The sequence below is a fragment of the Pan paniscus genome, chromosome 5 (assembly GCF_029289425.2).
Source record: "Pan paniscus chromosome 5, NHGRI_mPanPan1-v2.0_pri, whole genome shotgun sequence".
In the NCBI taxonomy this organism is placed as follows: Eukaryota; Metazoa; Chordata; class Mammalia; order Primates; family Hominidae; genus Pan; species Pan paniscus.
Genome location: NC_073254.2, coordinates 26363810 through 26387526, shown reverse-complemented (window position 1 = coordinate 26387526; position 23717 = coordinate 26363810). Strand labels below are relative to the sequence as shown.

The window sequence follows — 23717 nt, the reverse complement described above, 5'->3', positions numbered from 1 at the left end:
TGAAGCCAAGGTATATGGCCCATCACTAATGACATCACTGAAGTAAATTTCCCAGAAGCCATCAGGGAGAATTCATTTGGAAATCCAATTGAATGTCACTTGCAAAGGGCAGGCTCCTGAAAGAGGTGACCAGTCATGCATTCCTGAGTTGTTTGTTATAAAAGCATTAATCACTGCGAACTCATTTACTCCTAACGCGAACACACTCTATTATTCCACAGGAATTCTGTTCCAAATGATCATTAATGTAGAGGACGGGAGCTGCTGATTGTGGGCAGGGTTAATAAAATTCATCAGATCAATGGCCAGTATAATGGGCTTGTTAATGGTTTTTAATAGAGGTTGGATCTTCCTGGCTGCAGCAGAGTGAAGGCTGGGAGAGAGGGGCAGGTGGCTGTGCCAGGAGACAGCTCCATCTCCTGCCTGCTGAGTTGGCCTCTGGATGCAGAGAGTATCCCTGTTGGTCACTGAGCATCAGCAGGGCTCCAAGGTGGCCTTGACTAGGAACGCAGGCACCAGCTGTGGGCTGGGGAGGGAGCCCCAGGGACAACCATACTCCAGCAGCTGGCATGCCACAGCCTCTTGCAGACCACAGGCCAGAGTTCATCTAAGCACCTGAAGCCATGGATATCCCAGGCCCTTGCTTGCACCCCACCCTGGGCCCACCGATGAGATGAAAGACAACAGTCACACTGATAATAGTGACAACCCCAGCAAATGCTCACTGAAGCTCTCCAGGGCCAAAGACTAAGCATATTACACGCACTCACGTCAATCCCCATAGCAGCATCACTAGAGGTATGTACTATTTATTGTCCCCATTTTATAACCGGGGAAGCTGAAGTTCAGAGAGATTTGGTCACTAGCCCAGGGTTAGATTAGAAACTGTGTGCCTTTAGACGCCATGCTCTTTTATTAGGGAGAGAGACACAGAAGCTGCAGCCTAAAATCAGACTGAAGAAATATGCAAGGTGCGACGGGGGCCTGGGAGTCTTTCCATTTGTTTCTCCAACCAGTCAGTATGTTCAGGACCAACCTTGAGCAAATTATGTAAAAGCTGTAGCTTGTCTGCAATGCTGTTCCTCTAGGCATCGTTAGTAAAATTCAGGGTGCCCAGGGCCCTTGAGATGCCCAGGTGCTCTGGGCCACCCCACTGTGGCCTTAACTGGGGCACCCTGAGAGGTCCTCTTCACCCAGTGCTGCCCTGTACTTACAGCTTGGTCCTTCTCACCCTGCTCCTGCCTCACCAAAACTTGACCCATTTCTGGTCATCTGTGGGTCATTATGATATCCGACTGCTGTAGTCAGATCAGCTCGGATGGGAGGAAGCTACTGCTTCCTGGGGATGCCTCCTGAGCACAAGTCTTTTGTGAATGACAGCAAAGACTGCCCAGAGCCAGCACCCAGAGTTCCAGCTGCACTGCTGGGCATGGGAACGCAATGACATTCCCGAGCTCCAGAGACTGCCCTAACTGAGGGGCCAACACCGCTGCCTTGGGGCTCAGGAACAAGATGGGGCGGGAGCTTGCAGGTGGAGACTGTGGGTGAAAGAGGCAGCCACGAGCTGAGGAAATTGGCAAGCAGGAGTGAAGGAGGAATGATAGCTGGAACTACAAAAAACGCAAAATACTAGCACTACTAGATGTTTCCAGTAAGCTCAGAGGGTGGCAGAAGGACTTCATAAATGTTATCAATAAATGAAAACACATGGCACACATACTCCAGTGACCTTTCCCAGGTCAGCTTCTATAACCAAGATGGGAGCAGGCTGCAGCAGTCTTTGCATCTGAAAACGCCATCATTCCTAAAGTTATTTCCTTGATTATGTCATTTTAAAAACTCTACTGTTAAGGGTTTGGAGGATGTAAGAAAACAGATGGTTATAAGGAGGGGGTGATGCAGGGAAGGAGGGGGAGGACATAGGGGTTTCAGAGGGAGGCTCACGCATACCCCACACACTTACCACCCTCAGCAGGACTGAGCTCAGTTACACCATGCTAAATGCAACAAGAAACGCAGAACTGGGTGGAACGTGTTCTCCGGCCCCCCAGAGCGTACGAATATACACCATAAGTGCTAGACTACATGGCACAGGATATAAATGCAGTCGAGTTGAGTGAGAGAAATTAGCAAGAGGAAAATTCAGAGACAGCATCATGGAAGATTGCACTGGCTGCAAAGAACATAGAGGAGTTGAATCCCAGGGAGAGAAGGCACAGTCCACACAGGGAGAGGAAGCAGGGACAGGAGGCTGGAAGTGCGAGCGAGCATGCTGAGCACAACGGAGGGTGAAGGAGACAGCCTCGGTCTAACAGAGGGGGGGTGGGTGTGTGTATGTGTGCACAAATGTATGAATGTGTGTGAGAGTATGCAAGAGTATGGATGTGTGCATGTGCATGTGTGTGCACAAATGTGAGAATATGCCGAAGTGTATATGTGTGAGTGTTCGTGTTTGTGCACAAATGTGTGAATATCTGTGAGTATGCATGAACGTGTGTGTGTGTGTGCATGGATGTGCATGACTGTATATATGCATGAGTGCGAGTGTGCATGTTTGTGCATGAATGTGTGAATGTTTATGAGTATGCATGAGTGGGTGTGCGTGTGTGTGTGTGTGTTTTAGGAGAGGGCCAGGCACGGTGACTTACACCAAGCCGCCAAGCCAGCACTTTGGGAGGCCAAGGCGGGCAGATCACTTGAGGTCAGGAATTAGCCGGGCTTGGTGGCACATGCCTGTAATCCCAGCTACTCAGGAGGCTGAGGCAGGAGAATTGTTTGAACCCGGGAGGCAGAGGCTGCAGTGAGCCAAGATCGTGCCACTGCACTCCAGCCTGGGTGAGTGACAGAGCAAGACTGCATCTCCACCTCCCACCCCCGCCAAAAAAAAGTAGGGAGAGGGGAGCAGTGGGCAATAAGCAGGACCGGAGAGAGGGTGAGACACATTGCAAAGTCCTTGGTAGCCAGACAGAGGAGTTTGGACTAATGTGGTAGGTAAGAGGGAGCCACGGTAGGTCCTTGGGCATCTAGGGAGCATGACCTGGAAACCTTCATCTAGCAGTGTGTAAGAGGTAGACTGGAAGGGGAACAGAGAATTATGGGCACTGTAGGCACCCTGGACACCCTGCCGTTCTGATTTGCCATTTTCTCTCCTGCAGCACACTTTCATATTCCCCATCACATTGGCTGAAGTCGTCCTCAGGCCTCACTCCTATCCATCAAAGAAGACAGGACTCACCTTGCTGGCTGCTGCCAGCATTGCTTACATCAGCCGGTAAGAATTACATGGAGAAAGTCAACTTAGGCTTGTCGTTCAAGACCCTGAGGGAAGTTCCAGAAATGTGTACTGTTCTGTCAGAATCCCTTTATCTTGGTTTAATAAGGATTTAATCATGTTTACATTTCCAGGTAAGAAGCATTCTTATTGTTTGATTTTAATGCTCATGGAAACCTCCCAAGCACAGAAACATACAGGTGTGCACACACATACACAGCAAGTCACAACTTCCCCTCACTCTCTCGTGAAGAATGAATCATTGCAAAGCCACTCATCTTGCTTTCCCAAGAAAATGTTGCTCCTTGGTTCTATCTTCAATGAACATGCTTGAATGGCTGAGGGATCTGAGGCATCTAACTACATTCTACCTGAAAAGTCATTTAGTGGGCAGAGCATGCTAGGTTTGTCCACTCCTGTTGCCTGTTTCATTATGGGCTTATTTGCATCAGCAGCTGGCATCAGAGCTCCTAGAAGGCATTTGGGCAATTGCATGGGAGATGATTTCTGTAGCTGGCCTAGATTTCGTCATTCAACCACCTGCAGTACTCATTTTCAGAAATGCTGCCCAATAGTCTATAATCAAGGGAACGTGCTTGGCCTTTCACCCAGTGACTGGGAAACTTTTCTTCCATTCTATAACCTTCTCATCTAGCACCACGCTTTTGTTCCTTCTGAAAGAAAGAGGCTTGCTGAACACAAGACCTGCAGATTGGAAGCTAATCAGTGTTCCTTCTCTAGACTCACACAAGCTATTCATGTGTGACAATCTGGACAACCCTCCGATCCCTATATGCGGGGAAGTTTAGTTCAGTTCAGTGCTCTGTCAGGGATGGAAGCAGAGAGAGAGAGAGAGAGAGAGAGAGTGCATTCCAAAGAACATGGGCTCTAGCAGTGCCTGTTTTATGGACTCGACCAGCCTCTGTCTTAGAGCAAATAAACTTGGTGCCCAGACCTCATCTGCTGTTTTCTCCCTAGCCCTTCCTTCCCTTTTGTGGTGTCTACCCCTCCCACCTTTCTGTGCCCCTCTTTCCCTGAGTACCCAAATCTTTCTTCTCCCATCTTAAAGAAAGCACTTGCTCAATAAATCTACCCCCAGACTCCGGTGCTCTATATTGTTCTTCAGCCTCTGAAGCCTTTACATTTTAACAAAGGAAATTTCAGAGAACGAGGCTTAAGCTTGGGTCCTACTGATAGTTGATGTCTGGAGCACTCTGTTGAAAAGGATTCTGAGGCATTACCAAGAAAATGTTGTGTGATTATTAGGCAATGACTTTCAATAGCATGACAATGGACAGTGGTAAGATATATGCTATGTGTTTGCCATATCTGGCTTAATACAAAGGAATATATCCCTAAAGACAGAGTATCTGGGACCTGGATTGGGGTAAGAGTATAGACACATAAAGATTTTGTTGTTGTTGTTCTTGCATGTGTTGAAGAGAAGCAAAGTGGAAGCTAGCTGATTATACACATGAATTTGTATGCTGTATTTTTTTTGGTGGTCTTTAACTTACTCTTTTATTGCCAAGTGTAAATCTTGTAGTTCATATATATGTTATTACCTTTTACTTACCAATGTCTTCTACCTAAGGACTTGTAAGTTGATTTTCAGTTCACATATCTGACCCTTGTTGTTCTTTTCCTTTTTGGGGATGAAGAAGATAAAAAGCACCTAAGGCCACTGCTGTTATTGGGGAAAATTGTAGTGGCTATAAAAATGAGAAGTAGAGGCCAGGAGGTTGGTTTATCAGTACCTGGGCGGGTGTCCCCATGATGCAGGTAATTAGGATGTTGGAGAAAGAAATGCCACAGGATGGGAGCCAGGTACAAGTGCATCTTTATCCATTCAGTGGTTCACCAGCGCCAGGCACTGTGCTAAAATACGGAGGATACAGTGAAGTTCAGGAAACCTGCTACCTTTAGAGACTGTCGGGGAAAGAGGAGCATAACAGACAGTGGGAGACAGGGTGATAGGACTGTAATAGGCATAAGCCCAGGATGCTGTGGGCACACAGAGAGATGTGCAGGACTGGCTTCTTAAAGGGAAGCACTGTCTAAGCTGAGGCCCAAGGAATGAGTAAGAATAGGTCAAAAGAGACATGGAAAAGACCTTCAGGCAGAAAAAACAGCATCTGCAAAGGGCTGGAGGAGCTGAGGGTATGGCTGAATTGGAGGACAGGGTAAAGCCAGGTCGTAAATCCACATTAGTGCGTTTGGACTTTTAAACCAAGTGCTTTTCTGTAGAAAAGTGTTATAATCAGAGGAATGAAATGATGTGGTTTATGTAAGAAAGCTGATTAGAAAGACGATTCTGGCTGAACTGTGGACATTAGACTGAAGAGGAACAAGACAGGTAGACCAGTTGGTGGCATTGCTGGTAACTCAGGGGAGTTGATGTTAGCCAACTGATGATAACATCAATCAATCCACAAATAAAATCAGAGAGTGTGAACAATGGGAGGTGACTTAGAGATGACTTAGCATTGGAAAACTAAATCTCCAGTAGGGTAGATGACATGCCCATGGTCATATGGCAGGGGTGGAAATGCAAAGCTGGTACTTGAGCCAACTAAAACTGAGGTCTTCTCTTTCCAAATCCAGTTGTCTTTCCACTGTGTTTACATGGCCAGGTATTTGCTCAATTCCCAGTGTGTGCAAAACCATTCAGCTAAATGCTGGATGGATGGGCATGCACAAAGCTTGACCTAGCTCTGCACTTTGAAATCTTTCACGTGTTGTTCCCAGCTCTATGTGCTTGGATTAGACATTAAAGTACTGGTAATGAAGGGAGTGGAGGGAAGGGATGGAGACCTGTCACCAGCAGGAACGTGACTGGGTGGGCCCCAGTGCCCAGTGGGGAGCTGAGGTGGTTTGGGATTTCGTCCTTCATGAAAAATGCTAAGTTGGTATTTGGTCCATTAAGCCCCATTTTTGCTAGAACAAATCAAATATAGACACTTAAAGGAGGGTGTTTGATGTGATCCTGTTGATGGAAGCATCTGTATTTCTGTTCACGCCCCGGTTAGAGGGGCTCAGACTCTTTGGTGCCTGCCATTCCCACCCTTACGCAGTTTCCAGGGCCCCTGGCTCCTCACAGCCACAGATGGCCATGAAGTTCTACAAACTGCAGACACCCGTGGAGATGTTTTAGGGAAGTGGCTATGGGCCCACTGTCAGATGTGCCAGTTTGGACAGTCAAATGGGGAAATGGCATAACACGAATGAGGTAAAGAGCATGGGCTCGGGCCAGAGGGAGCGTGAGAAACGAACATGAGTCAGGAAAACGGCACTGAAGCTGAGCTGGAGAAGCATTTCACTGCCGAAACCATGTTCAAATGACCTAAAAATAGTCCCTGAGACCGTGGGGACCGCCTTACATGTGGTGGTTGCTTTTAGTTATTTTTCAGATTGCAAAATTGAAGAGCTCTCCCCTAAGTGGGAAAATAAAGCTTTGCAAAATAGTAATGACTGCAAAGCTTTCATTTCCTTTGGAAAGCATTAGTCACCTTTAAATATGGTAGCTCACTTATTCCTCCCTTCTCTCTTACCCCAAAACACCTCACCTAGTTCTCCCTGAGGCAGTGGTGAGGAGCAAAAAAATAGAAATGTTCCTTCTGCTGGTTTTTATTCTTTCTTTTATTGAATAAATATTTTCCCTAGCACATGGTTGGTCCTGCCCAGAAAAGCAATGTTATATCAGGCCAAGCTTCAGCCTGCAGGGGGTTTATCCTTAATAAGTGGAGATGACCCATGCATACAAATTAGAAGTGCAGAAGATGGAAAGTGGTAAAACCTCATAAAAAAAAACACAAGGAGCCACAGAAAAGGAAGAGTTTGCATCCAGCTGAGCGGTGTGGGAAGGGCACTGTGGAAGGCATGCATTGGATCTGAGCCCCGAAGGACCGGCAGGATTGGAGCTAGAAAAAATGAGAGAAAGTAAACAAAAGGAGCACAGTCCCAAGGCCAGGAGAGTGCAGAAAGCGTGAGAGCAAGGGTCAGTAATTCTCTTTGCTGGACCTGTTTGTGAAAGAGACTAATGAGAAATATCCCTGGAACTACCCACTCATGAAGGCTTGCAGATGGCAGACTAGAGGATGTTGGACATAGTATAGAAAATGGGAGCATTTGTTGTTGCTGTTGTTTGTTTGTTTGTTTGGAGTGGAAGCAAGGGTGAGCAGTATTTGTAACTTGGCCAGCAAATTATGCTTTAAAATGTCATTCTTGACGATAGTGCTTCAAATAAGTTGGAGTGACAGGAGATGGGAAACAAAATAAAATATAAACCAATATAAAAATAAAAACTAGCCAGCACATTATGTACTTTGATCACAATGTCTTATTTTTTATGTATGGTTATTTCACAGTTCCAGTGATATCCCCAAGCACCCTTCTGCCTTGGAGGTCTTGGTCCAGTTTTCCAAGGAGTTCCAATAATCTGCTGAGTGCTCACACATGCCCCTGTCGTGCACTGCACAACCCATGCTGCACACTGTTCTGAGCATTGTTCTTACACACAGATAGCAAAACTGTAATCCCCACTGGGCCCAACATCCCCACCTGGCACAGTGTTAAGGGTTAGCACACCATGCCCACTGCTGATGCCAACAGTGTCATTTACCCATCAGCCCCCTGTGTTGGTAGAATTAACAATGTTACTCGCCACAGCAACCACCCCAGCTGGCCTGGAGTGCATCATCACACTGCTCTTGGTAGACCAGAAACCTACTGATGCTGCAGGTGTCCCTGCTAGTGTGTAAAGTATTGCATGCCCAGTAGAAACACTGCACAGATGTGCAGCTATCACCCAGCCTTGGGGCAGATGTTTGTAAAGTCCCTTCCCCAAAGTAGTTCCTATGAGGCAAGAGAGAGAATTACTTTCTTTTATACTATGCTCGCCAGGGTAAGATCCCTCAGCAAAGCTTCCTGGGTTCCCAGAAGTAACAGTTCTTTAAATTCATGCCTCATTTACAAATACATGTACACATCTTACCCTGAGAATACATTAAAAGCTGCCAAGGGGTAGACTAAGCTGAGTTCCAGGACCAGCCACCTTGCCATTTCCAGAATCAGCAATTCTCTTCTTCTCTTTCTGGTTCTTATTCATTTTTCCATTGAATAAATATTTTCCCTAACACATGGTTGGTCCTGCTCAGAACCAACCATGTTGTGAACTCCCTACCAGAGCCAGAGCCACTGTTACCGTTTCCAAAATATGACCTTCAACTGGGATCATCCAGGTCAACCATAGCTTTATAACCTCAACTCAGCAGGGATTGGAATCTCAGCACCATTTTCCACAGAAGAAATCCTTACCCTACCTGTAAATTCATATATGAAAATTAATTAAAAAGATGCCACACAACACATCCTTGTTGTCAACATGCGGGGTCCAGCCCAGCCAGGATCCAAACTGAAGAGGGATGGAGGTGGAGGACTAGGAGAGGAGAGGGTATCTCATCTCCTGCTCTTCTCATCTTTCCTGTTCAAACCTTAGTTCTTATTCAACCAAAATGCCTGTAACAGAAATCAGAAATAATAACAGCATGAAGAGAGTAAAACTGTAGAATCAGAAATGAGAGACATGCCTGAGACACATTGTTGAAACAACAGAATAGGTTTTATGGATTGATTGACATGTACCACACAAATGAAAAGGAAAAATTAGGATAATTCTAAAAATTTTAAGTTAGTAGACAAGAAAAATGGTGATTCCATTGATAGATGAAAATGAATTGTGAAAGAAATAGTTTTGGGTATAAGTAAAACAGTCAGTTTAATATCCCATATCTAGGTCTCATTTCAAAAATACTCTGGTTTAATTGGTTCAGGATATGCCCTCAGCATTGGAATTTTTAAGGCCCTCAAGTCAATTCTAATTTTGAGACAAGATGGAGAATCACCTGCCTGGAGGAATTTCCATTCAGAAATTCAGACCCTGCAGTCTCAAGAAAGGTGGGGCTGAGGAGATGCAGCTAGTTGAACCCTCGTGGAGTGACAAGATTGCTGGAAAGAGAGAGAGGAGAGAGGGAAGATAAGTAAGAAGCAAACACCAGGGAAGGGCCCTCCTCTCAGGGACGGGAGGGGGAAGGAGCAGCAAAGGTAGCAAGGTATGACCAGGTAGTAGAAGGGCAGGAAGTTAGAAAACCATGGGCCCTGAAGGCAGAGAGGCTTCAAACTGGAAGGGGGTGTCTCAGGGAGGGGTCGGGCAACAGCTTTAAATGCCGTGATGAGGTTGCCACCCCAATAACTCTCATCACTGCCGACACTTCAACATCTAGGTAAACTACTTGACTAACACTCTAGCTTTGCAGTTTCTCCTGACTCTTTCTATTTGATTTATTCTCCTGGGCTGGAAAGACGTGACATGAGGGTTAACACCGAAAGAAAGAATTATATGCCCAAAGCCCACAAAACTCCGTTATCTGTTTATCTGCCACCCACAGACGTCGGTATTTCTCTACTGATAAGACGCAGAAGTTATGAATTTCTTGACAGCCATTATAATACTCTAAGATTTAGGATAAGGAGACCCTAAAAGATTAATTTTTGGCTGCCATTTGGTGCCCACCCAGTCCAACTCACAGAGGTTCACGTAGCAGATGGCTCAAGAAAGATGTGAAATTGCTCTTTGAACTGAGGGGCAACGTCATTGGCCTCTTCAAAGTATTAGTAAAGTGAGATTAACCAAAACTTGAAAGGCCACTGGGTACATTTCCAAATTTCCAGAGCCTGTGGTGGTCTTGGTGAGTCAGGCGACTGAGAGCCGTCCATAGCAGTGTCCTACAGAGCCACCCAACACAGCCATTCATTTCAAAATTCAAAGAACCTGCTGCATTTTGGGCACTTGGCAAATAAATGTGCCTGACAGAGACAGTCCCTGCCCCTGCAGAGCTTTCAAGCTAGTGAGAAAAACAATCAAATAAGTAACAAAGGTAAGTTCCAGGGTGGAGGAAGCACCTGGCGTAAGCATTTACCCGAATCAGGGTTGGGGGAGAGAGCTTCAGGAAATCTTTTCTAGAGAAATAGACTTTTAAGCTGAGATTTGAAGCGTGAGTAAGATTCAGCCAGACACAGGGCAAAGAGAAGTAGGTTCCAGGAAACAAAAAGGTCAGAGGTGTACCCAGTGAAGACAACAGCAGGTGTGAAAGCCAAGAAACTGCAGCGCTCAGTTCACTCAAGAAACAAAGGGGTTCAATATGGATGGACTGCAGATCTCCGGATGGAAGCGGGCACGGCCAGGCCAGGTCAGCTGGGGTAAGCAGCTGGGATCCTGGGATTCACTGCAGGCAGGGGAGGGCTGTGGACAGAGATCGCTTTTAGGAAGATTACCGGATTACTGATGGCTTGCAATAGGGGAAGTGGGTTGAAAGGAGCAAGAAAGCCTAGTTGGTAGACAATGACAGAAACCCAGATGGAATGAAGGAGGCTGAAGGAAGATTGTGAAATGTGTGCACTGAAGAAACATTTAGAAGGAAGTTTAGTATAGATATGATTTCATGGGATCAAACTTGGGGGCAAGATTGAATGGAGGGCTGACATTGGCTGAAATAGAAGACATGTTGAATGCAAAGTTCCCTCCCTCCCTCCCTCCCTCCCTCCCTCCCTCCCTCCCTCCCTCCCTCCCTCCCTCCCTCCCTCCTTCCCTCCCTCCCTTCCTTCCTTCTTCTTTCCCCTCTCTCTTCCCACCTTCCCCTCATATTCAGGCAAGCCATAAAGAAGTGATGTCAACTAACAGTGTGACTCTGTCCTCACTCATGCCTCTCTGCTGAGTACCCTTGGTAAATTACTATCATCTTGCCTCATACTCTGTATCTCTGTTAATTTTCCTACTGTCAGGTACCACACCTATAACTTTCCTTGCACTTTATCTGTGAAAGTACACAATTCATTAGCTTACCTCGGGAACTTTCCTTTACAAGCCTTATGCTGAAGGAAACAAACATGAAGTAAACAGAAATTTTCCAAGCCTCTGGGGGGATGTCCTTATTTATAGACTCTCTTACATAAATGTGCATGGGAATTCAGAAGCCCTAATTTCAACTATATAAAGTAAACAAAGTGAACTAAGTGATGCAACTTTTTGGAGTACATTCAGAGCTCCTCACTGACTCCAAACTCCTAGCCCTATCTACTTGAAACTGTTTATTTTCTATGCCATATACCTTCTTTGTCCTGCCATGAGAAGTAGCCATGCAGGTAAGAATCACTGTGGGCATCCTGTAATGCATCCATGGAACGCATATCTTAAAGAACTCTAGGCTGGCCATGGTGGCTCATGCTTGTAATCCCAGCACTTTGGGAGGCTGAGGTGGGCGGATCACAAGGTCAGGAGTTTGAGACCATCCTGAGCAACATGGTGAAACCCTGTCTTTACAAAAAATACAAAAATTAGCTGGGCATGGTGGCGCACGCCTGTAAACCCAGCTACTCGGGAGGGTGAGGCAGGAGAATCGCTGAACCCAGGAAGCGGAGCTTGCAGTGAGCCGAGATTGCACCACTGCACTCCAGCCTGAGCAACAGAGTGAGACTCCATCTAAAAAAAAAAAAAAAGAATTCTAATATTAGTAACAATGATGATAATTATTGTTTGTTCTAGTCACCTCATTCTCAATCTGGGAGGAACATCCAGACAAGTTTGGGAAAGCAGAGTGATACCAGCAGGGCCCAGGCGAGGAACTAAATGCCAACCCTACATTTATATGACCCTAAAATTGACACCTCCTTAGATACATTTAAATTGTGGTAAAAGGTACACAATATTTACAACTTTAACCATTTTAAGTGATTTACCATTTTGATCATTTTTAAGCTCTGTAGCATTTTGTACATTTACCTTGTTGTGCATCCATCACCACCATCCATCTCCAGAACTTTTACATCTTCCCAAACTGAAAGTCTACCCGTTAAACAATAACTCCCTGGCTCAGTCCATTTTGTGTTGCTATAAAAGGATATCAGAGATTGAAAAGAGGTTTATTTAGCTCATATTCTGCAGGCTGAGAAGTTCAAGGGCATGGCCCTGGCTGCCGACAAGGGCCTTACTGCTGCCTCACAATGTGGTGAAGAAGATCAAAGGGGAAATGGACACGTGTGAAAAGGGCAAAACCTGAGGGGCACCCTAGATTTATAACAACACATTCTCATAGAAAAAAATCCATTTCTAGAGCTTACTATCACAAGAACAGCATCAAACCATTCTTAGGAGATCCATCCCCATGACCCGAACACCTCCCACTAGGCTCCCCCTCCCAACACCAACACACACAGGACCAAATTTCAACATGAGTTTTGGTAGGAACAAACAAACCATATTGAAACCATAGATAGCATTCCCCGCTGCCTCCTCCTGCAACCACATGGCAAGCACCATTCTACTTTCTCCCTCTATGAATCTGACGTTCTAGGTTTCTCATATAAATGGAATTATACAGTATTTGTCCTTTTACGACTGGTTTATTTCACTTAGCATGTCTTCAAAGTTGATCTGTGTGGTAGCATGTGTCAGAATGTTCTTCCTTCTTAATGCCTATGCATAAGCCACATTTTATTTATCCATTCATCTATCAGTGGGCACTTGGGGAGATTCCACCTTCAGGCTATTGTGAATAATGCTGCTATAAACATGGGTGTACAAATATCTCTTCAGATCCCTGTTTTCAATTCCTTTTTTTTTTTTTTTTTTTTTTTTTTGAGATAGAGTCTCATTCTCTCGCCCACGCTGGAGTGCAGTGGCGTGATCTCCAATCACTGCAAGCTCTACCTCCCAGGTTCATGCCATTCTCCTGCCCTCAGCCTCCCAAGTAGCTGGGACTACAGGCACCTGCCACCACACCTGGCTAATTTTTTGTATATTTAGTAGAGATGGGGTTTCACCATGTTAGCCATGTTTTCAGTTCTTTTGGGTGTGTACTCAGAAGTGGAATTGCTGGATCAGATGGTAATTCTATTTTAATTTTGGGGAGAACCACCATATAGTTTTCCAAGGCAGATGTACCATCTTCCATTCCTACCAACAATGAACAAGGGTTCCAATTTCTCTATGTCCTTACTAACACTTGTTATCTTGTCTTTTTTAAAAAAAAATAGTATCCATCCTAATGAGTGTAAGACAATATCTCACTGTCATTTTGATTTGCATTTCTTCTAGTTATTAGTGATGTTGAACATCCTTTCATGCATTTGTTGGCCTTTTATGTATCTTCTCTGTAAAAGGTCTATTCAAGTCCTTTGTCCATTTTTAATTGAGTTATTTGGGTTTTTTTGTTATTGTTGAGTTACAGGAATATTTTACATATTTTGGATATTAACCCCTTATTAGAGATATGATTAGAAATATTGTTTCCCATTCCATGGATTGCCTTTTCACACTGTTTATTGTGTCCTTTGATGCAGAGATGATCCCTTAAGTTTTACACCCTAGGGCCTCTCTTGCTTCACCCTACTCCTGGTCCTGAATATAGCCCTTGACTCTTCCACAAACCATTTAACAAACTTCAAGTATTTGAAATGACAGAGATCACCCTTGGGTTTCTGAAAGTTTAAGCACAGAATTTCATTCTTCCTTCTGAATTCCTTTGACAACGTGGGATATTCAAATTTAAATGTTGTTTTTGAAGCATAACCTGGCCTATCCTAATTGTTACAAGAGATCAGCAGCTTCAAAGAAGGCTTTCTGAGAGCACTCCCATTGTGCCATCCCTCAGTGGAGATGGAAGCTTTTGAACTCTTGTCAAATATTACAATGTGCCAAGCACTGTTCTGTGTCTTTTACATGTGTTAACTCCTGTAATCTTTACAACAGCCTTAGAAGGTGTATGCTGTTTGGATCTTCATTTTACACATTGAGGAGATGGGGACAGAAAGGTTGATGAAATTGCTGGAGGTAACATAGCTACTAGGTGGCAGAGCTAGGGTTTGAATCACAGAAGCCCAGTTCCAGATTCTGTGCTCCTAACCAATGATGAACTGTAGCTGATGCATCAGCTTCCCCACATTTAATTTTTTAAAGTTATTTCAGACTTTGGCACCTTCCAGTGCAGTTGGTTTCCAGCAAACTGCATTTTTAGGCTTCACTTAGACATCATGGCTCTTCTCCTAGCATTTCTTTTCCTTCTCTTGGCTTCCAGAAATGACTTACAGCCTATCCTCACATAAGCAAGATCTGAGCCTCCCTGCAAATCCATGCATTACTGCCTAACACTCTATTTATGGCTATATGCATGAGTGAAAATCAGGGCCGACAGTTAAATCCTAGGCATATTGTGTTAGGGCAATAACGCTCCATCTCTGCTCCCTCATCCCAGCAGACTTGGAGAGCTAAGGGAAAGCTGCACCTGATTCTTGGATCCAAAAAAGCAAACCCCACTTCTCTGGCTCAGAGCCAGCAAAATGAATGCCATAATAGCAGGTTCAATGTCTCAGCAGGCCATACCTCTCAGGGAAAGGGATCATTCGTGTTCCCACATACTCTCTTTAGTTCTTTAGCTAACGATGGTTCTATGTTTGTTTGTTTGTTTGTTTGTTTTTGAGACAAAGTTTCACTCTTGTTGCCCAGGCTGGAGTGCAGTGGCGTGATCTTGGATCACTGCAACCTCTGCCTCCCAGGTTCAAGCGATTCTTCTTCCTCCACCTCCCGAGTAGCTGGGATTACAGGCCTGAGCCACCATGCCCAGTTAATTTTTTGTATTTTTAGTGGAGACGGGGTCTCGCCATGTTGGCCAGGCTGCTCTCGAACTCCTGACCTCAGGTGATCCACCCCCCTCAGCCTCCCAAAGTGCTGGGATTACAGGCATGAGCCACAGTGCCTGGCCCTATGTTCTCTTATATTTTTTCACCAATGTTGAATTTAAGTGGATTAGGTAAAACAGCCCAGCCCAGCCCATCAAACAGCATGTCTTATTGAATCAAGTTGATTTACCCAGAAAAGCCTCACTTCTTTAGGTTTGTGGGAATACTACAGCTGTTGACAAACGTCCCTGATGGGTTCTTTTCCCCTGCCTGGGTACCAGTACCTCATTAATCCTGATGAGAAAATGGCTTGTTTTTCTCCTCCTGCTCTAACCACCATGACTTCTTATTTCCTGCAGCATCCTATGGCTCTACTTTGAGACGGGTACCTGGGTGTATCCTGTGTTTGCCAAACTCAGCCCCTTGGGTCTAGCAGCTTTCTTCTCTCTCAGCTACGTCTTCATCGCCAGCATCTACCTACTTGGAGAGAAGCTCAACCACTGGAAATGGGGTCAGTGTATTTCTTTCTTAGCTACAGATGCGCTTCTTCCGTGCCTGCCTCTCCCCTTCACCTGGAAACAGAAAGAAAAACTAGCCGCAAACAGAAGCAATGATGCTTACTGTCTTTGTCCAAAGTACTCAGACAGGTCCTGCCAAGAGGTCCTGCCAAGGCAAGAGGACAGCGTTGGGGGTGGGGCACTCTTTTAAAGGACCCCATCAAAGGGTCTCCCCTCCTCCCCCAAACCATGTGTCATTTAACTTTAGAGCTAAAAATAATCTTCTTTAGAAAGCCCAGGACCTAGAGAACAAGGTATTACCATCCCTAGCATGAATAAATAAAATCAGGGGTCTCCCCCTAACCCAAGTGAGGGCTCCAGGGACACAAGCTTTGAAAATATCAAGGTTTCATTTTGAGGGAAGTGAGTCCAGATAGTCCTCTCAGCTCCTCCCACCTCCTCCCAACTCAGCAGTACCTCATTAGGCTGCTCCTCAGCCTTCCATAAGACATTTACCAGAGGAAATCACATCCTAGACTTGAGATTGAAATCCTCATTCACACAGAGTCTTCAGCAATGAGAATATGTCAGTAAGTTAAGCTTTCTCGTTATAGGTGGGTACAATCCTGTTGCTTCTTCCTAAGAAAAAAAAAATCATCTTAACTTAGTTAATTTTAAAATGGAAGATTTCATTCTCCTTCCTGCTTCCTCTCTCCCCACCCCACCCCAGAATTTTTCTTTTATTGTTGGAAAAGTAACTACCAGAAAGTCAGGCTGTAAAACACCCATGACTTGCTTCCCTACCCCAGGAGAAGCGCAGGAACTCTACCCTGATTCTGTATATAAGGAAGGCAAAGAGTCACACCCAGTCCCCCACATCACTCGCCCACATGCCATTCTGTTCTATCAAAATAGAGATGGCAGAAGTGCCATCTTCCGCCCAATCTATGAACTGGTGTGAAAACATAAGCCCGTGTATGCAAAAAAAACCTGACAGTTTCAGAAGGTTCAGTACCAGAGTGTGCGTTTCTGAGAGGAAGCTGAGACCCTGGAGAAATAAGCACGCAACTTGGATGTATCACATGTTTTCTACTCTTGGAGAATTTGACTGGTTTAGGAAACTCTCAAGGGCAAAATTCTCTCTGAAAGCAAACACTTAAAAAAATGGAATACTAAAAATTACTTCCCAATCAGGATTCCAAATCACAGAAAATTATCGCAAAAAAAAAATGTGTTGACATTTCAGATGTGTTGACATATAATTTTAACTAGTTTTGGCTCCTTGAAGTTCTGGGTAAAGATTTCTGATGCCTCCCCAAATCTCTCTCTCTATATATATATATTTAAAGAAGCTTTAAGATATAGGAAGTACAGAGAAAAATTTGATTACTTAGAGCTTAGAGAACAATAACTTTTAAAATCAATTGTATTGAGTTCAATAATGTATTGAGTTAATTTTTAAATTGTTACTCTACGGTGAATTTTAAACATCCATTGAATTAAAAAACAAAATTATCATCATATTTATTATTATTGAAATTACTATTCTCAATACAACATTCTTAACAAGCCTCATTGTTTAAGTACTGCATCCAATTTTTAACTATAATTAGGTCTCAATAAACAGATAAGCTGGCATCATATGGACCCTCAACTACCTCATGTACATGCAAGTTTTCAAGTAGAAAGAGACGATTGTAAATGACTGTACTTACCTCTTGAGGTCTTTCTAGATTTTTAACTTTTTAAAGAAGAGAAAGGGTAAAAGGTCCTATTTAACATCAGAATAAGATCAGAAATGTATTAAATCTTGAACAGATCTTTATTAATTATAAATAATTTAATACGAATAAAGAAAAATTAGATTTGTTAAAGTTGCAATGCAGTGAACACTTTTACAGTGCTGAAAGCTAAATAACCTATGTGAACACATTTCCCCATGTCCTATTCTACTGAAAACACTTTCTAAGGCTTCCCCCAATTGACTGAAGAAAGTCCACACACTTGGAATGACACACAAGGGCCTCTGTGACCCAGTCCCTGCTTTGGCTTTTGCTCTTCTATATTTGTGCCCCAGTGGCACCAAACTGCTGGTTTTCCCTCCACGTTGATGTTGTTTCTTACGTCCACGGGATTCTGTCTCTCCTATCCTCCAGTCTTTGCCTGGTTCATACTCATTCATTTCAACACTCGCCTCTTCCAGGAAGCCTTCCCTGGTCAGCCCAGGTTGGACTTCATGCCCTTCCCAGTGCTTCCCCCTTTATCTCCCAGTCACCAGACTTACCATTTTATCATGACTGCTGTTTTACTACTGCTTTAGGGATTTGTTTTTCCACTAGACCTCGGGTGTCTTACGGATTAGGGGTATGTCTTGTTCATCTTAAAATCCCCTATTTCCATTAGCTTTCTCGTTGCCTCAATCAGTGCAGACAATAGAATATCCAAGGGCCTTTTTTCCTAGGTGTAAAGTACAACTTTTTGCAAAGGTGTTCTGGAGACGGCAGATAAGGAGTGACTCTAATGGCTGTAGAGTATTGGGCAGGGAGTTTAAGGAGTATAGGAGGGTGATGACAAGGCGTACCAGTTAGAGAGTTGTTGAAGACATACATGTTAAGGCAGAAAGTATTAAACAGGGGAAAGAGCACTGGAATAGGAATCAAGAAAGCCATGGTAGATCGAGACCATCCTGGCTAACACAGTGAAACCCCGTCTCTACTAAAAATACAAAAAATTAGCCGGGTGTGGTGGCGGGCGCCTGTAGTCCCAGCTACGCGGGAGGCTGAGGCAGGAGAATGGCGTGAAACCAGGAGGCGGAGCTTGCAGTGAGCCGAGATCGCACCACTGCACTCCAGCCTGGGTGACTGAGCAAGACTCCATCTCAAAAAAAAAAAAAAAAAAGGGTATGTCCCTCACCTGGCCGCAAACCAACCATGTATTCTATGGCAATGCACTTCAATTCCTCAGTGATCAGATAGCCTCTAAGTAGAGTGACCACCAAGCCCAGGTGGCCTGAGATGATCCCTGTCTATTCCTGCTGTGCCAGTATTCATAAGGTTTAATATCGTCTAGGCTTGGGCACTCAGTTGACTGGTTCCCCTACCAGTGAGCCTTTCTCCAGATCTTCGGTTCTGGAAACTTATAGATAGCCACGTGTTCTGTCCAAAGCCAGAGCTAAGCCTATGTTTTCCCTCCTTCCACAGCCTGAGCCCCCTTTGATGACAGGAGAAATTCAAATGAATGCTTTAGGGAGGCAGTTGGGGGCTGTGGTTAGAAGAAAAGTTCTGGTGCCAAACTGCCTCAGTTTCTATCTTGGCCCTGCCACTTGTACCTGTGACACTGAGTGAGACACTGAAGGTCTCTGTTCCCCAGCTTTCTCTTGTCCTAGTGGAGATAATGCTAGTGGCCTCCTCCTGGGCTCACGGAGAACCTCAGATGACTTGCTGAGGATCTAGCGCCTACAGCAGGACCTGGCATACAGAGTTAGTCACTGCTGCTGGTCATCTTATTCTCCCTCATTCTCCCCTTTGAGTTGATGTATAAATTACCAGTTTCCCAGCTGCAAGTGATTAAAGGTAACAGCTACCCGATAGCAGATGGACAGAGATGATGCACGTCCTCAGGTACTTACAGTGAATAGGAGGTCAGGCTATTGGAGGCTAGAATCTGTTGGAATCTCTGCTTCTGAAATCCTGAGACACAACTGGAATCTCTGCTTCCAGTGGCCCAATTTGAAGTCACCAGCCAAGCACCAAGTGGTCAAGAATATCAGGCGAAGTATCAGTCAAGACCCATTCAATGTGACAGTATCTCTCTAGCAGTAGTTCTCCACCTTGGCTTTTTACATCACAGAAACACTAGGGAAGTTTAAAAAATAATAATTCCCAGGCCTGCCTTAGACCAATTAGATCCATATCTCTAGAGATGGTGACTCGACATGGGTATTTTTTAAAGCTTCCCAGTTATTTTAACTTGCAATCGGGATCCGGAACCGCTGTTACAGAGCAACGCTTCTCAAACCTGTATAGGCCTCTGATGCTCATCAAAATGAGGATCTTGGGGAACCCGGAGATCTTGTTAAAGTGTGGATTCTGATTTAGTGGATCTGGGGTGCAGTTTGAGATTCTGCCCTTCTAACGCATACTCCAGACATACTGATGCTGCTGGTCTGAGGACAAGGCTCTATTACATCTCAGGACCCTGGACTCCTCCCAATGTGGATAATTCTGTCTACGGCATCCTTGTGCGGTGTGGTGCTCTCCTGAGTGGGCTGCTGGACTGAGAAGGGTGTTGGTGGTGATGGTCACAATAGCTGAACATCTACTCACTTTCTCCCTCCTCCTGTGCCACATCAGTGGGTGAATATGGACAAGAGAGCAAGAAGGACAGCAATAAGAAACCATACTGGGAATCACATGTTAAATTGGAAAGTGTATGATGAGGCCCTCCCAGGGCACTCAGTTGCAGGGAACTGGCTTTGAGCGTCAAGGAGGCAAGTGTTGTCATGGCCCACAGGAAGGTCCTTCAAGAATGCACTGAGACTCAAAAAGCTCACAAGAGGTTCCTCAGGGCCACCTGGCCTGACCTGTCACCATCTCACTCCCTGCCCTGGGCTAGCCTTTCTGTGTCATGAGGCAGAGGGTTGGGCAAGCACAGAGTCAGTTACTGGGACCAGTCACCCCCAAGAAAGATTCAATTTCTACTTTTTGGGAGGAGTTAGATGGAATGTTAACTTCAAACCATGATAGAAGCAGATGGGGGAAGCTGTCTCTGGCAAGACATTGAGAGCTTGGCTCACCATGACCATGACTGAACACCCAGGCATGCCCGGGGCAGGTTCTCTTCCACATTGACTGGGGGCAAGAGGCAATCAGGACATCCTATCAAAGGCTCCCTTCTCTGCCCCTTATGTGCTTAATTTTCTTTTTTTTCTTTGATGATTGATAGCACACAAGGATGCTGACACCAGCACACAAGCTCCTCAGGAAGAGAAAATCATCCCACAAGAGATACGGGGCACAGAAAGGGGCTAAACACCTCCAGGCCCAAATGGCAGGGCCTCTGCTATGTGGGGGTGGTTGGAGAGACAGTCAGCTTATCCAGGGCCTGTGACCCCTCTCCCTATGCCCCTTGATGGACACATGCCAGGAGTCAGGCTGTCCTTTGTCAGGGCCCCTAAGACCATAGGTCCTTCTCATCCTAAGGACAGACTGTAAGCTGAAAATTCCAGCCTGGCCAAGTGGCGCTGGGAGTGTGTCTTGGACAGAATGACATGGAAACTTTCTTTTAATATTATTTGCCATAAACCAGGTTTTTTAAAAGGCAGATTTTCTTGATGAAAGCTGCCTAGAGGCCATCTAGTCCACCTCCTTGTTTTATTCATGAAGGAATTAGATGAGGTTTGTCTTATTAACTCTGCTTATTCCATAACAAAAGAATTGTATCATGCGATGACTCCACAGGTACTTCTAAAGCATGGTCCCGCTGGGGCAGCATTTAGTCAATGGCAAAAATTTATCTCCATTTTGCCTTTCTTGTCCTAACTTCATCTCCCTAAACTCAAAAAGAGCCCGCTGTGGATTAGCCTCCCTGCCTCTTCCTCAGCCTCTTTCCCACGGGAGTTTCTCCAGCCAGCCCTCAGCTCCCTGTCCTCCCTGGACTTCTGCAGTGTGCACATAGGATTATCAGTGCTCAGATCTCATTTCTCTAACACCTGCTATCCCCCCAACCATCAATTTTCTTGCCCTTTTCTGAGTCAGCCCACTGAAACTAGGCAAATGTTCTTCAAATTTTCAATTCCCGGCATTCATTTTTGTGGTTGTAGATACATAGGTGTAAATCTTTGAGAACACTATGTTTTCATTTATCCAGAGTTCTAACTATTGGAATAATAAGGCATATAATTATATATGGTATCTATGGTGATGTTGATTGAAACAATAATTTCTTGGCCATGCCTGCAGTTTCTGTTCAGATCTTGCAAAGATGGAGGCTAGAATCTGTTGGAATCTCTGCTTCCAGTGGCCCGATTGGAAGTCACCAGCCAAGCACCAACTGGTCAAGAATATCAGGTGAAATATCAGGGCTATAAAAATATTTCTAGCCCTTGGTACTATCTGACAGCAGTTAAAGGAATAAAACAAGTCGGGGTGAATCTAACTTCCTATCTGCCAACTAGGATACTTTCTACCGGGAAAAATGCTTCTCAATCAAGAAAATATTTATAATAAACATAATTTTCCAATTACAACTTAAAATCCATTTTGTGAATTTGGTTTGGGTAAGATATATGATCTATTATTAAGTCAACAGTTTCCTTATTTCCAGCTATGCGTTACAGAAACATGGTCAGAGGGCTGTGTGTGGTGGCTCACACCTGTAATCCCAGCACTTTGGGAGGCCAAGGCAGGTGGATCACTTGAGCTCAGGAGTTCAAGAGCAGCCTGGCCTACATGGTGAAACCCCATCTCTACTAAAAATACAAAAAAAAAAAAAAAAAAGCTAGGTGTGGTGGCGCACACCTGTAGTCCCAGCTACTCAGGAGGCTGAGAGGTGGGAGAAACGCTTGAATCTGGGAGGCAGAGGTTGCAGTGAGCCAAGATCACACCACTGCCTTCCAGCCTGGGTGACGGAGGAAGACCCTGTCTCAAAAAAAAAAAAGAAAAAGAAAAAGAAAAAAAGCATGGTCAGAGATAAATTTTGAAGACTTAAAGAAGCCTAGAAACTGCTTAGCTCTGTGAGAATTCAAGACTAAGACCCACTTGCCATTCCCAGCTGCTAGAAGCAAAAAGAAACATGATTTTTGCAACGTTCACGCCACGTGAGTCCCTACAGAATAAAATGACTTTGGGAGCACCACAGAGACCCATTTGGGAACAGTGCCTTCTCTAGCATGTGGATGGGTATGTGGGCATTTCTGAGTGTTCCTCCTAGCTACTTGGTTTTGGACAGAGGACTCTAATCCAATGGAAGGAGCCACCTGCTGTCCTCCCCCAGCAGAGCTTCATACCACCATGTCTGCTCCTGGGTGGCTTTTCTCCAAACCTTCGTGTTCTGTTGCATTTCTTAAATGGAGAAGGGAGTCTTCAGTCCTCAACACCTGGGGTGGAAGGACTGAGGTTATGATTACAGTTAGGCTTGAGGGCTTGGGGATTGGTAAACAACATGGATAAAAGAAAGTTTTAGGAATCCTCAGAGTGACTGCAGGGGTAGAAATTTGAGTTTATATTGACCAAGTTTATATTGTCCCTCTTGTATGTGAGCTGGTTATTTAATTGAAAAAGAATTCATTAAAGGCCCAGAGTATACTCTACAGAAAAAGGAGGTGCTGTGCTTGTACTTATAGACCTAATGTAGAGAAGGCCTAACTAGGGAGGAGAGAATTCACATCAAAAATGGAAAATAAGGCCAAGGGTGGTGGCTCTTGCCTGTAATCCTAGCACTTTGGGAGGCTGAGATGGGAGGATCCCTTGTGGTGAGGCCAGGAGTTCAAGATCATCCTGAGCAACATAATGAGACCCTGTATCTAATAAAAAAGCAAAAAAAAAAAAAAAAGCTGGGCATGGTGGTGTGCACCTCTAGTGCCAACTAGTCAGGAGACTGAGGTTGGAGGACTTCAGCCCAGGAGCTCAAGGCCGCAGTGAGCTGAGATTGTGCCACTGTATTCCAGCCTGGGCAAAGACCTTGTCTCAAAAAAAAAAAAAAAAAAAAAAAAGGGAAAAACAGAAGAGAAAGAAGTAGACACACCAATGAAAACAACGTGAAATCCATAAAGCTTGATAAACAATAAGCCTCGGCTGAAGTGACTGGGGTAGTCTAGATTGATGAGGAGCAGACGAAGAAGAGAGAGTTTTGATCTTGAAAATTTTGCATGAGATGAATACAAGGATAGCCATGAGGACTGCATAATCAAGAGGTGGCCATCCTAGGACATCAGTGTAATTAAGGGGCCACAAACAGGACTTCAAGTCACCAGTCACAATAGCCTCCAAGAAGTGGAGTTCCAGCAGAATGGAATGAGTATAAGATATCTAGTGTTTACTGTTAAGGATAGAATTGATGAAGGTGGCAGGGTTTGAAGGGTGAATCATGGAATTAGGAGCATGGATTTGCTGCAGGAATACCAAGCCAGAACTACCAGGGCTGTAAGTTCTGGAATGGAGGAGAAGTTTTTAAAGTAGCATTGACAGTATTTGGCAACAAGCACAAAGGATAATGAGCTA

At 44.7% G+C, this 23717-nt stretch overlaps 1 protein-coding gene across 8 annotated transcripts in view; it reads left to right on the top strand.

Annotated features, from left to right (window-relative positions):
- ADTRP (androgen dependent TFPI regulating protein) overlaps positions 1 to 23717 on the top strand; it is a 71328-nt gene that overhangs the window by 42873 nt on the left and 4738 nt on the right. For 4 of the 8 annotated variants that reach the window (XM_034961441.3, XM_055113185.2, XM_055113184.2 and 1 more), the window contains 2 exons: positions 3156 to 3271; positions 15361 to 15512. In XM_034961441.3, coding sequence (XP_034817332.1) covers positions 3156 to 3271; positions 15361 to 15512 — 268 coding nt within the window. Of the gene's footprint in view, positions 1 to 3155; positions 3272 to 15360; positions 15807 to 21458; positions 21567 to 23717 lie in introns of those variants that run through there. The other 4 variants (XM_055113182.2, XM_055113181.2, XM_055113180.2 and 1 more) reach the window with 2 other exon arrangements.